The sequence below is a fragment of the Macrotis lagotis genome, chromosome 8, assembly GCF_037893015.1.
Source record: "Macrotis lagotis isolate mMagLag1 chromosome 8, bilby.v1.9.chrom.fasta, whole genome shotgun sequence".
NCBI lineage: Eukaryota > Metazoa > Chordata > Mammalia > Peramelemorphia > Peramelidae > Macrotis > Macrotis lagotis.
Window position 1 is genome coordinate 139737030 of NC_133665.1, and position 23122 is coordinate 139760151.

General features: G+C 40.5%; 1 protein-coding gene across 2 annotated transcripts in view; it reads right to left on the minus strand.

Annotated features, from left to right (window-relative positions):
- The window catches only part of IFT122 (intraflagellar transport 122), an 84966-nt gene that overhangs the window by 60546 nt on the left and 1298 nt on the right, over positions 1 to 23122 (minus strand). For both annotated transcript variants that reach the window (XM_074198510.1, XM_074198511.1), the window contains exons 2-5: positions 8265 to 8331; positions 6158 to 6242; positions 1850 to 1928; positions 1205 to 1281 (exon numbers count right to left, since the gene is read on the minus strand). In XM_074198510.1, the coding sequence (XP_074054611.1) occupies positions 1205 to 1281; positions 1850 to 1928; positions 6158 to 6242; positions 8265 to 8331 (308 nt within the window). The remainder of the gene's footprint in view (positions 1 to 1204; positions 1282 to 1849; positions 1929 to 6157; positions 6243 to 8264; positions 8332 to 23122) is intronic.

The following is a 23122-nucleotide window of genomic DNA, read 5'->3' on the forward strand; positions in this document are numbered from 1 at the left end:
TATATAATAAAGACAAACTTTAAAGTTTCAAAATAAATAATTTCTCGATTTCTCACTCCATGGCAAAATAGCTTTCACCTGCTCCTGAGCCTGCTCCTGTTGGCTGATTTGTGTTCAAGAAATAGAAACAAATTCTATTAGACTGAGTCAAAGAAAATAAAAGATAAACCTGATGCAAAAATTTCTACAATGAAATTCTGAGTTGTCAGAAAACCACTTCTATATTGTCCACTCTCTGGCATTACCTTGGCTTCCCTGTTCTTGGCCTGCCTAACAGCAACTCGACTTATAAAGTGACTTAGGGCTTTTAAGTGACCTCAGCTAGAGTCTCTTGTTTGTTCCAACTACAACCCCATAAAGTCAGCTGAGTGGGTACAACCCTATTTTTCAGAGAAGGAAACAGAAACTTAAGTGTGATTTAAATGGTTTGCCCAAATTTGCTGAGACCCAGGCCTTCTGTCATCCTCCTATATTAGACTGAAGGCCGCAGTGCCCAAGGGCAAAACCTACCACAGACCTTGACCTCAGGCAAGGTCTCAGTCTCAGGCTCAGTTTCCTCAGTTGTAAAACAAGAACAATAATAGCATCTCTCAGAGCTGTGTGTAGATCAGATGGACAACTATATATCATATGCTTTGCAAACCTTAAAGCACTATGCCAACTATTATCACTATTACTACACACTAACTTCAGTGAAGATAACAATGGTTGCAGTAAAACCCAGATGCCTCCTATGACTGATTTGTCCTTGAAAGAACAATGAATGATTTCTTTCTTTGTGCTCCATTAGTCCTTCAGGGCACTAGACATGTTCCCTGTCCCTTCTGCAAGGCCATCAGACTTCCATTAAGAGCCAATCACTCTCAAGAATCCTTTCTATTTGAGAGGGGGAGGAGGGAGAGAGGAAGAGAATTTGGAACTCAAACTTTTTTAAAAAATGAATGCTAAAAATTGTTTTTACATGTATTGAGAAAAAATAATATATTATTAAAGTTAAAAGAGACTAATTCCTATTCTTAACACATTTTTATAAGATTCTTTTTCTCACAATGTTTGACTATCTCTGAAATGATGTCAAAGTAGAGAAGTAACATCCATAGCCACCACACCATTCTTAGATCTGAGGGTAATTTAAGCCCACTCCTGAAGGCTTCACAGTGGATACAGTCATTCAAGGGACAGAACTTTGGAAAATCAAACCTACCAAAGTCATTGGAGGAACAAGATGCAAGTTGGTGGGTGACAGGGTTGTAGGAGACACATTGTATGGAATCGTTGTGTCTGGAAGAAAACACACACACACACATACACACCACATTTCAATGATTTCAACTAAAAAGTCCTCAAAGCAAGATCCTACCACTAGTTCTTCAAAACCTAACCAATAGAGAGACAGTCTTAAAGTCAGCTTCCCCATAAGACATTCTGGGATTAGAACAAGGATTTGCTGCTGGGGAAGGGGGGGATAGGATAAAGATGTAGAGAGTGAGAGAGTGAAATTGCCTAGTGAATTCAACTGCATCATCAGTACATGAGGGACTGTGAAAACTGAGGCTGGGGGGTGGGGCTGGGCACTCATCACCTCTCAGCTCTCTGCTTTCATGCTTTTCACTTCTGACATCTGTGTCAGAGTATAGGAATGTCATCCCAGCCCCTACACACACACACACACACACACACACACACACACACACACACCCTCACCCTCACCCTCACCCTCCCTCTCACACTATTTAGAAATTCATTTCAGGGGTCAAACCTTTACAGTAAGAGTTCTGCATGAAAGATTTAAAGGTCTCATTCAAAAAGAAAAGAGTCAGACTAATGGGAAAAAAAAAAGATGACGTACGTGTACTTCAGAATACCTTCCAGTTTGGCTGTCCAGATGATAACACTTTTGTCAGCTGATCCAGAAGCAAAACGCTTGCCTAAAATTTTTTCAAAAAGAAAACCTTTCATGTTAACTCATGTTTGTTTTAAACAACCATCTCAAAATACTAGAATAAGTTTAAATTCTGGGATCCTGAGCAAAAATGTCAGAAAGGATCCCTTTCCTACTCCCTCCCAAATCAGAGACTACTGGAAACTGGTCTCCCTTTGGGCAGAGGCTGTTTTTGGCAGCAATGACCACAACACTGCATCATCATCCACAACCCCAAACCCTTACCAAGGGATAAGCCCTATGAGAAGACCCACCCTCAGAAGCTGGAGCCCTAAATCCAGTCAGGCTGTGTGTACCAGAATGAACCCTCTGAGACCGTTCCTAGGACTCTGCCCATTTGGTGGCTTGCTCTCAGCCTCTCTCCTCCTGTGCCCACCTGGCCTGTCCTACAGATACTAATACAAGGCCCATCTCCTCCAATAAAACCTTCTTTCATCATTTCCAGCTTACTCTGGTCTCAGCTCCTGCTTGACTATTACAGCATTCTTTGTCTCTATTCAAGAGCAAATACCTATGAAGCAACTACTAAGAGCCATACTCAGACCAGAAAAGTTGAAAAAGTCACAATCCCTGCCCCCAAGGAGTTTAGACTCTCCTAGTCAGGATAGAACATGGGCAGACTAGCAGATGCAGAATATGATGGAATGACAAGAACTCTGAACAAAGTAATGGGGAAAGTGGTAGGGGGGAAAGGCAAGAACTGGGAACAGCTACTGTCTTAATTTACTTAGAATAGCTCATGTGTCAAGATGACTATTACTACTGGAAGAAATGAACTGGCTCAATATTGACATTCTCTCTCTAATTAAATAACTGACCCTACACAAAAGGCTAGCTCACAGATGCTCTTTCAAGAGGCAGGTAAACAAAGACCTGGCAGTCAATAGAGCTGTCCTGGTCCAGAAGAATCTGTCCAGCTTCTTGAGAGCAAGATCTATTTGATTCTGTCTTTGTGGGCCCAGGACCTAACATAGGGTCTGGCACCTTGAGAGGTACCTAAGATGCAGTTGTTGAATTTTAGTGAAAGGCCATCAGAAACACCATTTAGTGGAATACTTCATTCCATTTGATGCAGTATTCAAGACCCCAGTAAAATCTATGTTCCAACAATTATCACAATGACTAGAGGCTCCCGAGGACCCCTCTAAGGCTCTGGTGGGAGAGTGTAGGAGTAGTCTCTCCAAGAATCACTCAGAGCATCCTTGCCTCAAAAGCAGACAAAAGGTTGGATAGGTGCCAATGGGGAATCTGATGGAGTCAGCTTGGACTGGACGGTCTCTGAGGTCCTTTAAAACTCAGACAGTCTCTGAAGCAGTGTCTCCTTTGCCATCTTTTTTTTTTCTTACAATACAGAAGCTTAGGATAATAAGTTTAAGAGCCTGAAGAAAACTGGTCGGTCATTTAGTCCAGCCCTTTTGTTTTTACAAATGAAGAAATTGAGGTCCAGAGAGGTTCACAGATTTTCTAAAGTCACGGGAGATATTAAAAGGAAGTCCAGGATTTGATACCTGGTCCTGCCTCCAGCTCTATTTCCCCTGGATGGTGCTGCCGGCCCCTCTAGGTTGAATTTGAAAAAGTGGAAATACATAACAGAAGATGAGCTCTAGAGCTTTCTCCTGGTGGAGGTTGAGTCAACTGAGGGTCACGACACCTCTTCTAGACCAAGCTAGCAAAGGTTTGCTTCCACACCCAGAGAACCTGTGGACTTGGCCCACAGCAACCTCTGATCTTGGCAATCCCCTTGACTTTTTCAGTAGTGGTAACAGAATGGAGGAAATGGGAGCAGACAGTTTCTAGACTGACTACAGACGTTGGTTTAACAATTAGTGCCACAATCAAAGTTCTTTAACTGCTTCTAGAAGAACAGAAATAACTCAATACTAACATTCTGACTATAAATAAAGCCAGAATACATAAGTAAATTGCAGTTAAGTAGAAGAACAGGTCTTGGGTTCTCCTTGGAAAAGTAGATGAAGGGACAGCTAGGTGGCACAGTGAATAGAACACTGACCCTGGAGTCAGGAGGATCTGAGTTCAAATCTGACCTCAGACACTTATTACCTAGTTGTGTGACCTTGGGCAAGTCACTTAAACCATTACCTTGCAAAAACTAAAAAGAAAAAAAAAAGAAAAAAGAAAAAGTAAGAAAAGCAGATGAAGGAGCTGTCATAGTTAATTAAGGTAGTCCCCAAAACCAACAAGAAACAATTATGTGGGATACTACGTTATCTCTCCTAGCTAATCAAAGAGATAATGAACAAGCATGGATGAATTGCCAGCTGTTTACTAAGCCTGTCCCTACAGATGCAAAGACCAAGCAAAACAGTCCCTGTTGTCTAGAAGCTCTTTGGAGAAACACGGTGCCCATGGTCCCATGTATGCTAACATAAGCAAGAGAGACCCAGGAACCTTGGATGGGGGAGACCTTCATGGTGGGGAAACCAGAGAAAGCATCCTGCGAAAGGCAGCTCTTGAGCTGGATCTCAAAGGAAGTCTGAAGCCAGAATGCTCCAGGCATAGAAAGAGGGAGAGCAAAAGTGAGGAGGTGGGATGTGGGGGGACCCACATGAGGCACAGCAAGAAAAGGCTGAGAGCAGAGTGCAAGATGCCGCCAGGAAAAGCCAGCATCTAGTGGGCCTCTCCAGACACACTCCAAACCACCTGGCTCTCTTGGGTTGTTCAAACCTCCAGAGAAAGAAGCACTAACGTTCACTTATACCATGCCAACAGCATCACGATCATCATCACCAGGAGCCTGACAACAGTCCAGGGAGGGCAGGCAGGGCTGTCATTATTTTACATGTTTCACACTAAGAGCTGCTCCCATTGTCTTTATGTCAAAACTGCTACCTCTGAGACAGACAAAAGTTCAATGATTCACCCAGGGTCTATTGATTAGAAAGTCTGAGGCTGGATTTGAATTCAGCCCAACTCCAAGCCTAGTGCTCTGTGTACATTGGTGTCCCTTGCTGCCTCAAACAGGACTTATTCTCACTCTTGTCTGAATCCCCACACAGGGTATGTAGTCCTTTGTACAAAGTCTTAATCCTTTGTCCACGAACAGCACTTCAAGAAGACTTGTTGAATAGGATTGAATTGCACTGCACAGTGGTGAAAGAGGATTCTGAGGGAGCAAAGATCTTTATGATCTTATAAACCAGGAGTAGGAAACTTTCCTTCTACCACGGGCCATTTGGACATTTGTAACATCATTCTTGGGCTATACATGGTCAAACATTTAATTAATTTACCCCTAAAAATCTGGATTTATTAAATTTCAAGTCCCACCTGCAGTTGCCATGGCAGTGCCAGGCCCATGGGTTAACATTCCCTACCCTTGTTATAAACCAAGACCTTCTTCCAGGAGAAAATTGGGAGAGACCATAAATATGGCCAGCACTTAATATCACAAAAATGGAAACAACTAAAACTTAAAAATCAGAAAATAAGTGGTTTGCCACACAAAAGTTGGTTCTGAATCAGCTATCTTTGTGAAGTTAGAACAAAGGTTCAACATCAAAGTAGGAGAAATAAAAGACATAAAAAGAAACCCTAGGCAATTCCAACAGCCCAATTGGACCTAAAAATCCATTTCCTATTTTTTTTGGTAATGATGCTAATTATCACCATTTCAAAAGCCACTACAATAGAAAAGCTAGGGTGCCTAGGAGTTTTCTCTGCCAGCCAATGCTTGATCTTCTTATTGGACAAATGGAGTAATCTGGAAAACATTCGTTTTCAGAACATTACAGAAGAACATATAAGAGGATGATAAGTGGTAAAGGAAGTTTGGATAGGGCCTATAAAGGAACACAACTCTTCAGAACTCAGTTTTGGATGGGTTCAATAAATTAATAGAAATGGCACTTTTAAAATCGGAGTTAGGAAAAGAACTGGACTAAGCCAAGGACACAAGAGGAAATCCACTAGGGGCAACATGATGCTGAAAAATCTCAGAAAAACCAATTTTCTAGGTATCTAAAAGAGGGACAATCTGAATAGTTGGGGGAAAAAAATCACAGAATTGTTACCCATAAAAGATGCTTGACAGATTCAATGAAGAACAAGAAATGAACCACTTCACAGATCATTATGTGATAATGATCATTTTTTCCTAAAAAGCTGACTTGGCTAAATTCTGAGGGTGCCCAGAAGCACCTCAGGAGGGATGTGCACAGGAGCCAGTGGGCACCAGGAAGGTAGGAGGCCTCTTACCATCCTTGGCATAGGCCACACAATACACCGTGTCTTTGTGCCCTTTCAGCGGCTGAATTAAGGTCCCATCTGACGTGTCATAAACCTAGAGAAGAAAAAGAAGAAAAGGCAGTCACTTGTAAGACCAAGGGCTATATCTCTTCTGGACCTACAAGGTGGCAGATGTTGTGCCAGGGACTAGAGACACAAGGAAAAAGGAAAGTTGGGTTGTTCAAACCTCCAGAGAAAGAAGCACTAATGTCCATTTATACCGTTGAACAAGAGTGCCACAAGGAACTCCCAGGCTACCATTTCTTTTAGCTGTGCCAGCAGAAGCACTGCAATGTCCAGAGAGCAAGCCTAGGACAGTGCTGGTGGTTAAGAAAAAGGAACTGAAGAAGGTCCCCTGGCAAAAGGAGGTGATTAGGGCACCCCAAATTCTACGGACCTGAGCACTACCACCAAGAAAGCCTGAAGTCTTCCATTGTAAGGACCAGAGGGCTATTCCTTCCCAGGAAACTAAGGGGGAGAATGCTTAAGGGACTGGTCCTTGGCCAAAGATCTGCCAGACCTCCACAACCTCACTGAGAAACTTGAGCTAGTTATTAACCAAAAACTCTACTTCTCCCCTCAAATGTAAGAGAATTGACACCTAAGACATGATAATAATAATTTGCAAATCTCATTTTCCCAGTTTCTAAAGTGCCTCCAGAGAGATTATCTCCTGGAGCCCTCATAAACACCCTGAGATTTTTTATAATTTCAGACAATGCACCAAGGCTCAAAAATTAAGTGATTTAATAAGGGCAGAAGTCTGGGGTGTAGACACAAAGACTGGATTAATGCCTGGTCCTGCCCTCTGTTCATACCAGCCACCTCCCATATGGCAGGGGGAAAAAGAGGGAGTGGAGGGGGAAGCAGGGGACAAGGGCTGGGGTGGGGAGAGCAGAATGGATGTTTTCTAGGGGGAGCACTTGTCAAGGCTCAGGGTAATTCTAAGCTGTTCCTGTTTCTAAAGTCCCATATAAACAATTTCTTTGTACTCTGACACTTCTCTGATTTCAAGATAATCAATCACAGCCTCCTGAGAGCAGCTCCCCCAAGCAAAGAAGGGGAGGCTTAATTCATGTTGCTGAAATGAAGTAATCACAGAAAGGTCAGTTTTGGAGGGACCCATCCCTGGGGAAAAAGTATGAGGCAGCTCCAGGGGACCCCTCAGCTAACATCAAAAGATAAGGTGAGACTTGGTCAAAGTGTCATTTGGTTTCCCAGGACCTTTTTTTCTCTTCCTCTCTATGCTTTGTGTAAAGGGTGGCTCTCTGGGAGGCAGAGAAGGCAGACATACAAAAGGAAATGTAGATGATATTAAAAAAAAAAAAACAATGAAAATCCACTCTTAAAAAATGAAACACTACAGGAGCTTGAGTTGTTTAGCCTGGGGAAGGAAATAAGGGAAGCAATTGATATAAAGTTATTAAATAGAACTTAATTACACCATTTCCAGGGAAAGTTGAACAAGAGGAAATAGATGAACTTTTTTTTAAAAAGTTGGGATGGGGGAGTGGGGCAGGGGTTAAGTATCATATAAAAGTTTTAGGTTAAACATATAAGAGGAATTAGATACAATATAATGAAGTTTCCAAAAATGAATTTTATTCCAGAAGTAACTGAATTTTAAAATACACTGAAAAACTAGTTCTCTAGTTCTCTGGTCCTCCTAGAATGATTGGATACAATCCTGGCAGAGAGCTGTCACACTGACTAACAACATATACTCTCAAAGCCCCTTCCAGCCCTATTTCTTGAATTCCTCCCGAAAAAAAAAAAAAGAAAATATCAGCTGCTGCCAATTCTACTCACACAGCCTTGATTAGCTATTTTCTATTTACATTTGGTTATCTTAGACCAGAAAGAGAACAATTAATGAGTGACATGAATATATTATTTCACAGGATCCCATTTGATTCTTACCTACCTGTTTTAAATAACCCATTTCCATCCCCATTAAAAAGTAATGATTGATTTTTCCACCCTATCCTTTTTATCTCAAAAAAGGTCACATTTGAGGAGCACTTAGGAGAAGGAAAGAAAAAGCACTTTATAAAAGGAAATGCCGAATAAATCCTACCAGTAATCTGTTTCCTGCAGCCAAAATCAGCTGAGTTCCGTCGGGTTTAAATGCAAGGTCATATATACTAAACAAGAGACAAGACAAAAGGAAGATTATGAACTAAATGGTGAGGTCTGCCAATGGTCAGGAAATAGATTTCAATTCCATTATCAAATGCTGCCCACACCTCAAGGAAAAACTACAGTAAGAACTATAATATTTGGCTTCAAATTCCAGTCATCCACTACCCCTTTACAACTCATCCTGCAATGTGCCGTGTGTGTCCATAACTCTACTTGCCCAGGGACAATTTATGGGAGCCAAGAACATTGGCTATTTGATTCAGTATTTAGGGAATCTTGTTCGGAAAATATGGAAGAATTGGTTGTTGAAGATCTGTATGGGTTGGTAAAAGTGTATGTTTCTACATTCGTTATTATTAATATTATTGTTTTCAGAGTTTAGATGAATATAGTAATAACTCATAGTAGCACTAGTACCATTAGCTAAATGCAATTAATAATTTATTATTAGGATACAAATCTCATAACATGTCAAAAATGTAGAAAGGTATGATATAAAAGAATGACACATTCTCATTATTACTACACCATTATTATTGTTGCTATTCTTAACGCATAACTTTAAATGACAAAAAATCATTTCATTTGTTTGCACATTTTATCAACAGCATTAACAACAAATATTTTTGAGAATCCATTAGAAAGAAGGCACTGGAATTTAACATTATTTAAAATATCAATCTTAAGCAACTTCCTTTAGCTATATAAAATCTATTCTCTTGATAAGTTTTTTATAATTATATAACAATATAATAATTATAATTTTATAATGAGAAAAATATTTCATATAACCTTTATTGTTTTTATTAAATAGTAAAAGTGTTGATCTGTTAATCTCATGCTAAATTTTTAATTGATAAATTTTAGATATATAATGCAAAACCCCTGCAGATGTACAACTTAATCCTCTACAACATATAATCCCTCAAATACAGTTAAGTAAAATTGCATAAAAGAATGATTGTGACTGATAATCATACAAGCAACCTTGTTTGTCTCCTGTCTGCTAAAAGGATGGGTGTATGCTCAATATCAATTTTATTCAATTAAAGTTTCATTTTTTTTTTTTTGGTTTTTGCAAGGCAAATGGGGTTAAGTGGCTTGCCTAAGGCCACACAGCTAGGTAATTATTAAGTGTTTGAGACTGGATTTGAACCCAGGTACTCCTGACTCCAGGGCCGGTGCTTTATCCACTGCGCCACCTAGCCGCCCCTTTCATTTTCAATTAACAAGAATTTTTATTAATCTTAGTTTTTATTTATAAGATTTATGCAATCTTATTTGGCTTCTCCATTAAGCAAATTTTTAAAAATAAATAAAAGCAAACAATACATATGTAGCCGTGCAGCCCAACAGAACAAATTCCCATGTTAATCATATCTGAATTACATGTCTCTCTCTGCTTCCTCATTTCATCACCTCTCTCTGACTCTATCTCTCTCTGTCTCCCTCTTCCCCCTCCCACTCCCAAGAGATAAAGGCATGTTTCATCTTCATTCCCTTGGACTCCTGTTTTATTATTTTGTTGATTTAAATTCTAAAGTCTCTCAAAGTTAGTTTTCAATGTTATCACTGTTTAAATTGTTCTAATTCTGCTCAGTCTTTATCAGTTTATGTAGGTTGTTCCAGTTTCCCCTGAAATTGCCCACTTCATCATGCCTTATGGCACTGTAATATTCTATTATAGTCATATGCAAGTTTGTACAGCCATGGCTCAATAGGAGGACTGAGTTTCTAATCTTTGGCTACCACAAAAAGAGCTTCCCCAGATATTTTTGTATTATCTAGATGCCTTTCCTTTTTCTTTATATTTCTTTGAGGTATAGGACTAGTAGTAGTAGTAGTAGTATTCTGGATCAAAGGGCATTTATGCACATTTTTGTATATTTGGAGGTAGCCTTGCTTATAGTTTTCCAAAATGGCTAGACCAATTCACAGCTCCATCAACAATGCTCTGTGTATCTGTTTTGCCATAGCCCCTCCAACATTTCTGTTAGTCTCCTCTTTGTCATCTTTGCCCTTTGACAGGTATGTAAGTAAAACTCCAAAGCTGCTTTGATTTGCACTTCTCTAAGTATGACTGGAACATTTTTTCATATGGTGGCTGATAGCTTTGATTTCTTCATTTTCAAGTTCATATTCTTTGACAATTTATCCATTGAGTGTCCAGTGTTTTTGAGTTGAGTTTCACTGACAGTTGAAGTAGTCTTCATTTAGATGGTTGTAGTAATTGTGTTTTTGAGTTCTACTTCTTCACTCCATAGTATCACTTCACAGAAGTCTTCTCACTTTTCCATAAATTCTTCCCATTCACCATTTCTCACTATACAGAAATATACCATTACATGAATAAACTACAATTCCTTCAGCTCTTCCCTAATCACTGGGCACATAGCTTGTTTCCTATTTTTCTTTTCAACTTTTGCTATTGCAAATAATGTTAATGTGAACATTTCTGACTGCCAGTAACCCCCTTGGAGTTTAAATTCAATATGGGAGATGTTAGAATCAAAGCATAAAAACAATTTTATAATTTTTTCCTGCATAAAAATTCCAGATCACTTTGCAAAACAGACCAATTCCTAACTTCAGTAGCAGTAAATTAATGAACCTGCTTTCTCACATCCCCACCAACATCTAATATCCAGTTTTGCTAATTTAATGAGAGTGAAACTCCCTCTCACAGGATCAATATCCTCACCTGTAAAAAGAGAAGGTTATACTAGATGGCTCCTGAAATTCTTCCAGTTCTACACTAATGATCCTATGATAACCCAGATTTAGTTTACTCTTCTCCAGAAGTGAGAAATCTGAACAAATTTTAGATGACTGTTTATAACTGCACGAATTCTGAGAATTATTTCCTTATATTCCTTAACCTTTTATTGCATTCTTAATCTTATAAATTTTTTTTTAGGTTTTTGCAAGGCAAACGGGGTTAAGTGGCTTGCCTAAGGCCACACAGCTAGGTAATTATTAAGTGTCTGAGACTGGATTTGAACCCAGGTACTCCTGACTCCAAGGCAGGTGCTTTATCCACTACGCCACCTAGCCACCCCAATCTTATAAATTTGTGTAAAATTTCTATATATTTTGAATATTAAGAGTGTTTATTTTCTAAAAGATTCTGGATTTTATTCTTTTAGTATTGTTAATTCATTTATCAACCCACCTTTGAGAACTGATATTGTAGAATCAATCAATAAGCATTGATAATAAGTACCTAATAGGTGCCAAGAATACAAAATGAAGCAGTGCCTGCATCTAAGGAGATTTCTTTCTCTCTCTCTCTCTCTCTCTCTCTCTCTCTCTCTCTCTCTCTCTCTCTCATTTTGTAGACTGGGCTGAGAAGGGGAAGCATTTGAAGGGTCCTGCACTCCTGCAGCCAAGAGGCAGGAGGATGTGGATGAGGATGGCTAGGGTTGGAGCCCAGAGGAGACAGAGAGGAGTGACCCAAACTGAAAGGTGAAAAGAGAGTGAAGAATCAGGGAACTGTATAAGCTTTTACTGCAAACTTTCGTGACTAGAAGAATGATGGTGCACTGGAATGAAAGAGAGAGAAATAAGGATGAGGAATGGGAATAGTAGAAAACGAAAACAAATTATGATTTAGAATACTGAATTGAAGCTGCTCTTTAGGCACAGATGGACAGAACTGGGCAGGAGACATAGATCTGGGAGGCTTCTGCCTAGAGGTGACAACTAAAGTGATGAGAAGAACTGACCCCCCCAGAAATGAGAATAGAAAGAGAATAAGAGAGCCCAGGATAGAGCCCACAATTCACACAGAGGGGATGGGACCGCAAAGGAGACTAACAAGAGTTAGTCTGGTAGAATTTCATGGAAATCCAATATATTATATTACAGAACGTTGTTTTCTTTCCAAGGAGTACAAAGTACTGGATACTCATGCTTAATAGCATCCATTTGCTGTTATCCAAAATGAGTCTGAACTTTTTACGAAATATTTTGATAGCTATAATTCAATATAATTGATACTTTCTTTTATGCATTAAAAACACAATTCTGAGGAGTCCACAGCTTCTCCAGCCTATCCAAGGGGTGTTTGACACATAAAAAGGGTTATGAATCCTGGTTCAAAAATTACCCTCTCTGCGAGCTCGGTCTTCTGCCCCTGGAAAAGGACTCTGGGGCTCTGACCACATTCAGATCCTGATCGCAGTCTAGGCCCCCCATAGAACAGCAGGGCCCCCCTACCTCAGCCCCTTGGCAGAGGGAGGCGCTTATGGTCATTCACAAACCAGGAGGGAGGACAGAGCCTCACACACTGAGACCCTTGTGGGAGTGCCCCAGAAGCTCAGGAAGTACCCCAAACCAGGCCCAGGCTGGGAAAATGAGCAAGCAGAGAAACAAAAGGAAGACCATTGAGAAATATTTTGCAAATGAGCTCAAGAAGGATCAAAATACTCAAGTCTAAAGATGAGGAAGCACAAGCTCCCGCATCTAAAAACTCCAAGAAAAACAGAAATTGGGCTCAGGCTATGACAGAGCTCAAAAAAGACTTTGAAAATCAAATGAGGGAGCTGGAAGAAAAACTGGGGAAAGAAAGGAGAGAGATGCAGGAAAAACATGAAAATGAAGTCAGCAGCTTAGTCAAGGAAATCCAAAAAAGTGCTGAAGAAAATAGCATGCTAAAAACCAGCTTAGGTCAAATGGATAGAACAGTTCAAAAAGTTATTGAGGTCAGAAGAATGCTTTAAAAAGCAAAATTGGCCAGATGGAAAAAGAGATAAGAACTCTCTGAGGAGAACAAATCCTTCAGACAAAGAACAGAATTCAGGGAGATTGATGAATTTACCAGAAATCAGGAATCAATACTTCAAAACAAAAAAAAATGAAAAATTAGAAGAAAATGTGAAATATCTCATTGAAAAAACAACTGATATGGAAAACAGACTTAGGAAAGATAATTTAAAAATTATTGGAATACCTGAAAATCATGAACAGGAAAAGAGCCTTGACATCATTTTCAAAGAATTACTACAGGAAAATTGCCCTGATATTCTAGAAGCAGAGGGCAAAATAGAAATGGAGAGAATCCACCGATCCCCCAGAGAAAGAGACCCCAAAAAAACCAACCACTAGGAATATTATAGCCAAGTTCCAGAACTCCCAAGTCAAAGAGAAAATATTATAAGCAGCCAGAAGGACACAGTTCAAATATCGTGGAGCTGCAGTCAGGATCACACAGGCCTTAGCAGCAACTACATTGGAAGCTCGTAGGGCTTGGAATACGATATAACGGAAGGCAAGAGAGCTTAGAATGCAGCCAAGAATGAACTACCCAGCAAAGCTGAATGTCCTCTTCCAGGGAAAAAGATGGACTTTCAATGAACCAGGGGAATTTCAAATATTCCTTTTGGAATGGCCAGAGCTGAATAGAAGGTTTGATCTTCAGATACAGGACTCAGGTGAAGCATGGAGATTGGAGGAGAGGGGGAAAATATGAGGGACTTAATGATGATGATGAACTGCATGTATTCCTGTAAAGAAAAATGACACTGATAATACTCATATGAACCTTCTCAGTAAATAGAGCAGGTAGAGGGAGCTTTTATAGTTGAAGCACAGGAGAAAGCTGAATTCGAAGATAAAATATGGTGTAAAAATGGAGTCAATAGAAAAAAAAGGGAAATAGAATGGGAGAAAGAAAAAGGAGAGGGGGAATAGTCCAAGATATTTCACATAAGATTTTTTTTATTACAATGAGCTATTGCAATGATATGGAAGGGGGGAGGCAAGGGGGAATGAGGGAACCTTTGCTCTCATCAGAGATGGCTAGGAGAGGAAACAGCATATATACTCAATGGGGTATAGGCATCTGGAGTAAGAAGGAGGGGGGAGCAGGGGGAAGGGGTGGGGATGTGAATAAAGGAGGAGAAGATGGACCATGGGGGGACAGTGGTCAGATATAACACATTTTCTTTTTTACTTCTTGCAAGCAGCTGGGATTGGATGGCCTGCCCAGGACCATAGGGCCAGGTGGATTCTGGGCCTAAGGGGTGGTATGGGGGCTCAGGGCTTCTTGGCCCCAGGACCAGGGATCTGTCTGCTGTGCCACTCAGCAACCCTACAGCAGAGTCAGTGAAAGGAGAGAGAAAATATAGTACATGGAAGTGGAGAAATAAGAAAGGAGGTAAGAAAGGAGGGAGTTGCGATCAGCAATGGCAACGTTGGAAAAATATGGAAGTAACTTTTGTGATGGACTTATCATAAAGAATGTGATCCACCCATGACAGAGTTGTTGGTGTTGGAACAAAGACTCAAGCACATTTTTTGTTATTATTATTTGGGGGAGGGTGCAGGGCAAGTGGGGCTGGGTGGCCTGCCTGGGGCTACATAGCGGGGTGATCTTTGGGTGTCTGGGGCTGGATTTGGACCCAGGTACTCCTGGCTTAAGGGCCAATGCTCTGTCTGCCACCCAGCCACCCCTACTATCATTACTATTTTATTTTATTTTGGGTCTTTTTTTTTTCTTCTTTTTTGGTTTTTGCAGGGCAGTGGGGATCGGGTGGCCTGCATGTCACACAGCTGGGTGATGGTTGGGTTTACGATGCTGGATATGGGCTCAGGTGCTTGTGGCTCCAGGGCTGGTGCTTTGTCCATTGCGCCACCTGGCCATACCTACAATTATTACTATTATTTTTTTTAATTTTAATTTTTTTCTCTCCCCTTTACTTTTTTCGCCCAAGCAAGTCTATCTATATTCATGGGGGAGGAGGGGTACTTTGTCTACTTGTAAACAAGAATATTTTATTAATGTAAAAAAAATTTGTACAAAATGAGAACAAAAAAATAAACTAAAAAAAAAAGAAAAAAATTACCCTCTGCTGGATCCATCTTTCTAAAAAACCCATGAGCCAAGGTGATTGAATCTATACAGATCAGAATATAGTTACAGGATTTAATGTTGGAAGGGACCTAGTTTAACTCCTCATTTTACATGTGGAGAAATGTCCAGGAGGCAAAGTCACAGAGGTGTGAAGAAGCATAGCTAAGGAATAAGCCCTGATCTCACCTTCCCATAGGAAAGGCATCCAATCTCAGGGCCACAGACAAGTTCAAGGAGTAAGACAGATGCTAAATAGATTCAGAGACAGACAGACAGGAAGCTAGACAGCCCCACAGATTACATATGTATAGTTGCATAGATACATAGATACAAATATTCTAAAGATAGACTTACTGATGAACGATAACTGATAGAAGAACTAGGAGGACAGGCCATTGGTGGAGTTTAAAATTGTTCCAATCAACTTGAGAAAACAATTTGAAGCTGTACTTTAAAAAGTCACTAAATGGGGGCAGCTAGGTGGCTCAGTGGATGGAGCACTGGCTCTGGAGTCAGGAGTACCTGAGTTCAAATCCAGCCTCAGACACTTAATAATTGCCTAGCGGTATGGCCTTGGGCAAGCCACTTAACCTAACCATTGCCTTGCAAAAAAAAAAAAAATCACTAAACTACACTCACCCTGAGTCAGCCAACATTATGACATTTAGGCATACACTTTATCCCTAAGGAGAACAAATAAGGAAAGATTTCACATATTACAAAAATACATATAGCAGCACTTTTTGGCCACAAGGAAGATAGGTACCCAAATTGGTATATGTATGTCATGGAACACTATTGTTCTATTAGAAACCAGGAGGGACAGGAATTCAGGGAAGCCTGGAGGGATTTGCATGAGCTGATGCTGGGTGAGATGAGCAGAACCAGAAGCATATTGTATACCCTAATAGCAACATGGGGGTGATGATCAACTTTGATGGACTTGCTCATTCCATCAGTGCAACAATCAGGCACAATTTGGGGCTGTCTGTGATGGAGAATACCATCTGTATCCAAAGAAAGAATTGTGGGGACGGCTAGGTGGCATAGTGGATAAAGCACCGGCCTTGGAGTCAGGAGTACCTGGGTTCAAATAGGTCTCAGACACTTAATAATTACCTAGCTGTGTGGCCTTGGGCAAGCCACTTAACCCCATTGCCTTGCAAAAAAAAAAAAAAAAAACCTAAAAAAGAAAGAAAGAAAGAATTGCAGAGCTTGAAGAAAGACCAAAAGACTATTACCTTTAATTTTAAAAAAACAAAATCATTATCTTATTATGTAATTTTGCTATCTCTTATATTTCATTTTTCTTCCTTAAGAATATGATTTCTCTCTCATCACATTCAACTTAGATCAATGTATACCATGGAAACAATGTAAAGACTAACAGACTGCCTTCTGTGGGAGGGGAGAGGGAAGTAAGATGGGGGGGGATTATAACATTCAAAATTCAAAATAAATAAAATCTTTCTCTTAAAAAAATAGCCAAATCATAGACTATGAATATAATGAAATATTATTGCCTCATAAGAAATGCCAAATATGAAGAATTTTGAGCTACTTGAGAAAACTGTTAAGAACTAATAAAAGAACAAAGTAAAGAGAACCAAGAGAATAATGACCACGATAACTTTAGAATGCTGCTCAATGGGGTGACCTATAGCAACTTCAGAGTACTAAAAGTGACATGCCTCCCACCTCCTGGCAGAGAGATAATATACTGGAGATGCTCAATGAGGCTTACATGTTGAAACAGGGAAATACTGTGTTGATTTGTAGCACTTGATGACATTAATATTTTGCAAGGAGTTTCTGTTTGAGGTACAGAGTCAGGACTTCAGTAAAAAAAAAAAAGGCAAGAAATGCAATGTCACATCCAGGGAACAGCTTAAATGACCAGTCTACTGGACAAGGGAATAGGTGCAGGGAGATAACATGACAGAACTAGAGAGATAGGTGAGAAGCAGGCTGTTTATATCACATACCAGAAGGCATAGAGAGCTAGTGAGGGTTTTAGAGTAAGCAAGTAACATGGTCAGATCTAAGTTTCAGGAATATCAATAGGTGAAAGATGATAGGTGAAAGCTGGATCAGAGACAGGAGAGAAGTGAGACAGAAGCTGAATCCACAATGTCTGTAGAATGGACTTGGGAGCTAAGAAAGAAGGAAACTCAAGGATGACTGGAAGGATAAGAATCTATAAGGCACTGTGCTAAACACTGAGGAGACCAATGCAATTAAAATAAACAATCCCTCCTGGAGTCTGAATAGGGATGCCCTTGAGGTGTAAATATGGGTTCCATTGTGGATACATTGGGATCTGAGATGCATATGGAACAGTTGTAAGGTGGGGCATCAATCAGCCTCTGAAACCAAAGGTGAGCTCTGTGACTACCCAATTAACTCAACACCTTTGAAGCTCAGTTTTCTGATAAGTAAAATGTGGATGACAATACATTACCAATCTCACAGAGGTCAAGAAGAAATGAGAATGTAAAAATACTATGTCATGTGATAATTCAAAAATAATTACATCCATAGCCTGCTGAACTATTGCTATTATATCAATGTACTCACATACAGTAGGGTCACATTTTCTAGGAGAATCATCTCTTTCTATAGTCAATGCTATTCTCAGTTTTGCATAGATGATAAAAATGAAGTCTGGATGATTAGTCTTGTAAAACATTGGTTACCAAGAATGTAGCAACCATCAAAACAGGCACACAGTCATGAATGAAATCCATATTTTTTTAAGTGTCTGGTCTATCCTATCCTGGGAAGAAGTTCAGAGGTTATTCACAGGACCCAAGTCGACTGCTCACTGGTCCCGGAGCTTTGACATGCTCTTTCCAACCTGGGCCAGGGCCCCCTCCTGGGAGCTCACTGCTGTCATGCTGACTCAGGGCTGACATCTGTTTGACAGAAGCCTCTACAGTTCAGAACTCCTGTACTCAAGCTGGGATGCAAGTTGTGCTTTACCAAGCAAAATCAACATTTCTTCCACTAACCCTGCAAAGATCAGGTAATCTACTCAAAATCACTGCAATATTGTCCAAACTTCTGAGATTACATCACACTATTATCTGAAGAGCTTGAGTTTGCTCCTTCCTCTCCTTTTCCCTAAAAGTGATAATTTGGTTTTCATTAAGAAATAATTTTCAGATGGATTTTTTTCCTTTTTAATTTCTTTTTTAGAGGGCTGGGAAGGCACTCTAGGTCTAGTTCTGCCTATCTCATCCAGGCTGGTAGGGCTGCATTTACTACCTCATCCCTTGTTCCATTTCTAGCCTTCCATAGACAGCCTTTGGAGCCCTGGCTCCCAGAGGTTCACCATGTTGGAGTGGATCTTAGGAAAAAGTCCTCAGTTGGCTTCAGCCCTACCACTCAGAATTGCCGAACTCAAGAAACTATGTGCTGCAGCTTCATCAGTCACAGTGTCCTAGAGCACCCTCCCACAACTGGCTTATATCACCAAACTCTTTGGAATAACTAAAAGACATTCAGAATTGCTGGGGCAGCAAAAAGAAATGCCAGCTTCTTGATTTAGATTCCTTTAGTACATTATTACTAAGAATAGCCCATAATGGACACTTTCTCTCCCTAAAGATCAGAGGCAGCTTGGGAGACCAGAGCAGAAAAACAACTCAAAACTCTTAACACAGTTTTCAGCCTCTCCCAGTTAAGAAGACATGTTCCACCCTGATTCTCAAGGCAGCAAATATTCATTAAGCAGCTACTCTGTACAACACTATGCTAGTTCTGCTTGCAGGGAAATGTCACACGCACAAATTTAACACAAAGGGAGAATGTGATGGGGCAAAACAAAGATCCCAATAAAATAATGGGGAAGATCTGAGGTGAAATAAAGCACTTATGTGGAAGAATCAGGGAAAACTTCATGGACAAACTAGTTCTTGAGGTAAGAATTAAGCATTTTAATAGATGGAATAAAGAAGTATATTTATGCACAAAAACAAATATAGTAGAAGATCTGAAGAGCTGCTAAGTAATCCAGTTTGGCTTGAATATAGAGATCATGAAGGAAGTTAACACCATTTTGCAAGCTGGTTAAGGGAAGGATGGGAGAGGGAAAGAGCCTAGAGGGAGGAAAGTCATGGAGAAAGGTCTTACACCATTGTGGCAAGAGATGATGAGGGTCTGGACTAGGATGAGGAGCTGGAATCGAGGGGATCTGGGAACTGAGAGATCCGGGGACTTGGAGGAGAAGGAAGAAACAAAGATGAGCCAGAGGTCAATTTGAGATTCTCAAGAGTAAAATCAACCTATTAACTCTCCTCAGCAATGAACATCATGGTCAATTTCCTGTTATCACTAGTTAAAAATCTTCCTCAGTCACCATTCCTTTTGTGGCCAGGATATGGGCTTACAACCATTCCCTTATGCCTGGAAAACCAGGAAATCCTGTAGCATCATCTTCCAGATTTAAGAGCTGAAGAAAAATCTTCCTTAAAAACAGTGAACCTTTTTACCAAAATCCCCAGATATTTACAGTTTTTAAGTGAGTATTGGTACAGTCATTCTTGTGGGAAGAGGACAGGATTTAGAGTCAGGAGATAGGGGTTCAAGTTCAGATTCTGCTACTTACTAATTATGGGACCAGAGCAAGTCACTTGACTTCTATGAACCTCTTCTCACTGCTGTAACAGGGTAATAGAGTCTGGTACAGTCTACTTTATAAATCCTACTATAATTTGGTCCTGTTAAGCCTAACCTCTAGAGTTGTACTCCCCATGAGTCCCTAATAAAAAAAGCCTTCCCAGGGATTTAACCCAACTCCCTGCTTTTACCAAAACACACATTACATCGATTGTGGCTTCCATGACTGGGTGCCGTCATTCACTATGTTCCTTCAACCTGAAGTGCCTCCACCTCTGGAGAGGGGAGCAGGCTCTACTAGGGTCCCTTGTCATGGAGGCGAGGTTCAATCCCCATCCCCAACTCCCATTCCAAGCAAGAAAATAGGGGGCTTTCCCTGAGACAGAATTAGTCTGAAGGATCGGGGACTGAGCTGCTGCTTGAGGGCCTGCTGCCACAACCAGAGGCTGAGCTTCTTCCTAACTAAAAGTCAGAAATTGTTCCCAAGAAATGACTGACTCAAAGGACTAAGACTCAAATCATTAATAGCTTCTGGGTTGATATTTAGTTATTTCAGTCATATCTAACTTTTTGGGGTCCCATTTAGGGTTTTCTTGCTAGGATAATGGAGTGGTTCACCATTTCCTTTGAAGGGAAACAGGAGTAGCTTGTCCAGAGTCACAGGACTCAGGTCCTCCTGATTCCAGGACCGGCACTCTGTCCACTGAGCCCCCCCACCAATCTGTCCTGGCTTCCTGATAGTCTAGGACATAAAAAGATCAGCCCATAAGAAGTCAGCGTCCCTCAAACTTGCTACCTAACGTACAGCCCTCTCAGTCTCTATCCTCATTTGTCCCTCTCCTCTGATGCTGACATAGCTGACTGGTCAGTCCACATGTTGCAAGGGTTTGCCCACACCATTCTGTGTGCTACTCAGCTGTCAAACTGTAGTCATGTCACCCCCCCCCCCATTCAATAAACTCCACGGGCCTCCTATCTCTCAGTGGATCCAAATTCTTGTTCAATACTCAAAGCCCTTCCTAACCTGCCCTCCTAGCCTTTCTAGTCTTCTCACACCTTCCACCATATCCCCTCACAGTATCTTCAGCCCAGTGATACTGGCTTCCTTATGAACCCTCAAACAATACATTCCATCTGTCTACTCCAGGCATTTCCCCTGGCTGTCTCCCAGGTCTGGCAAGCCCTCCTTCCCCATCTCAGCCTCTCAACTTCAGGTCCCAGCTAAAACCCCACCATCTAAAGGAAGCCTTTCAAAATCCCCCTTAGCCTCCACCTAATAATTGCCTCCGGTGTATCTTGTATAATAGTTTACTGGTACACAGGAGTCTGCAGGTTGTCTCCCCATTAGACTGCAAGCTCCTCAAGGGCATACTCCCCAAAGCTGAGTATGGTGCCTAGAACATAGAAGGCACTTAAGGTTTATTAAGCATCTCACTGTCCAGAAGTATTTCCATATGGAAGCTGGAGGGACTGGCCCTCTGAACCAATGTGAATCAATGCTCTATCTTTGCTGAGTGTCCTTTCCATGAGAGGGGTAAGTAAAACTCCTTGGGTTAACAGTTAAAACGTCTATGATTCAGTTTCAGTCCGGAATTCTAGAAAGACCTTTTTCCTGACCTCCTTCCAATCCTACACTCATAAACAATATTGTCAAATATAACCCAAAGTAGCTTCTTCAACCCCTCCCTGATAACCAGTCCAGCTGAGCTGCATCCAGCAAGGCTACATCACAGAAAAGAGTAACAAGAATTTTAGGGATAGAAACAATCCTAAAAATCATTTAGTCCAACTCCTTCATTCTGAAGAGGTGAAGTGAGGCCCAGAGTGGGAAGATGATGGAAGGTCAGAGAGTAAATGAGGATGTTCTTATTTTTAATGAAAAGAAAATCCAATATAGTTTGACTAGAATAAGACTGTTCACTACAGAAATAGGTGTGATGGCAGAGATTCCTTCAATGAAAGTTTCTCTTTGAGGCATTTAGAATTTAATTGGGAAGGAAAGAATGAACACTGTGCACACATGAGTCCAAATACAAAAGAAACACTTAAAAAAGTCATGGCTATACACAAATTCTGGCAGTTGCAGGAAATTCAGCAGTGTTTTTAAGGGAGAAAAAATATTTAGAAAGAAATAAAGTCTATTTTAGACAAAAGAAATGGTATATATCAAGGGAAATGGTTAGGAAGCAAGATTTTTAGATGAACCGAAAGGAAGACACCAGGCATTGGAAAGAGTCAAAGTCCCAAGGACCTAAGTCTGAGGGGCAAGTGGGAGACCCTGTAGCTCCAGAGATGACCTGAGAGGCAGGCTCTGTAGCATCAGAACACAACTCAACTCCAGAATCACTATGTCTTTATTTTGTATATATTCAGCACATACTTTATATCCACTCATCCATACATAAGAGAAAAGTAAAATCCTTGAGGGCAGGTGAAAAAACTTCTGGTATCTATCTTTGTCACCAGCATATTAGGTGCCTTTATAAATGCTTATTGCATTGAATAGACCTGAATCAAAGCAAGGAAAAGGGAAAACAAAGACAGAATACAATATTTGGGTTTGAAAGACCTGGATTGGAATCCTAACTATTCTTTATTCCTTGAATGATCACAGACAAGTCATTTAATCTCTCTGAGCCTTAGTTGCTCCATCTGTAAGGTGAGAGAAGAGCCGATCTCTTAAGTCCCTTATGGCTCTAATGCTATGATTCTATGACTTGGTTGTTGTTCTCTGTATGACTAAAAACAAAGAAACTACTTCACCTCTGTGACTCTGTTGCTTCTGCTGTAACATGGGGATGATACTGCTTCTGATCAAAGACTCGACTGCAGCGGATGACTTTTTATAACTTATTAAATAAGACTAGAGTTGCCCGAAAGTCAGAAAAGTAAAGAAACATGTCCAGTCACACAGCCGGATAAATCCACTATGGTATCAGAGCTGCCTGCTATGAGAATCAACTAAGATACATCGTGCTTCTTTACAACATAATCTAAGTGAAGAACAAAATCCACCCCTGGTACAACACAGGGGACATTTTATATGACTCTATTCATATTTTTTTAGGTTTTTTTTCAAGGCAAATGGGGTTAAGTGACTTGCCCAAGGCCACACGGCTAGGTCATTATTAAATGTCTGGGGTCGGATACTCATATTTTTATACCAGAAAATTCTATTATCCATATCGTTCAAGTATTTTTGTAATGAAGCCAAGGTGCATTTGAAACTTTGCCTTCCAAACCTTGCAACGAATATCAAAATGCCTTCTTGCAGTGCACAGGGAAGGCGAATCCGACTCCACTCAACCTTTATTACAGGT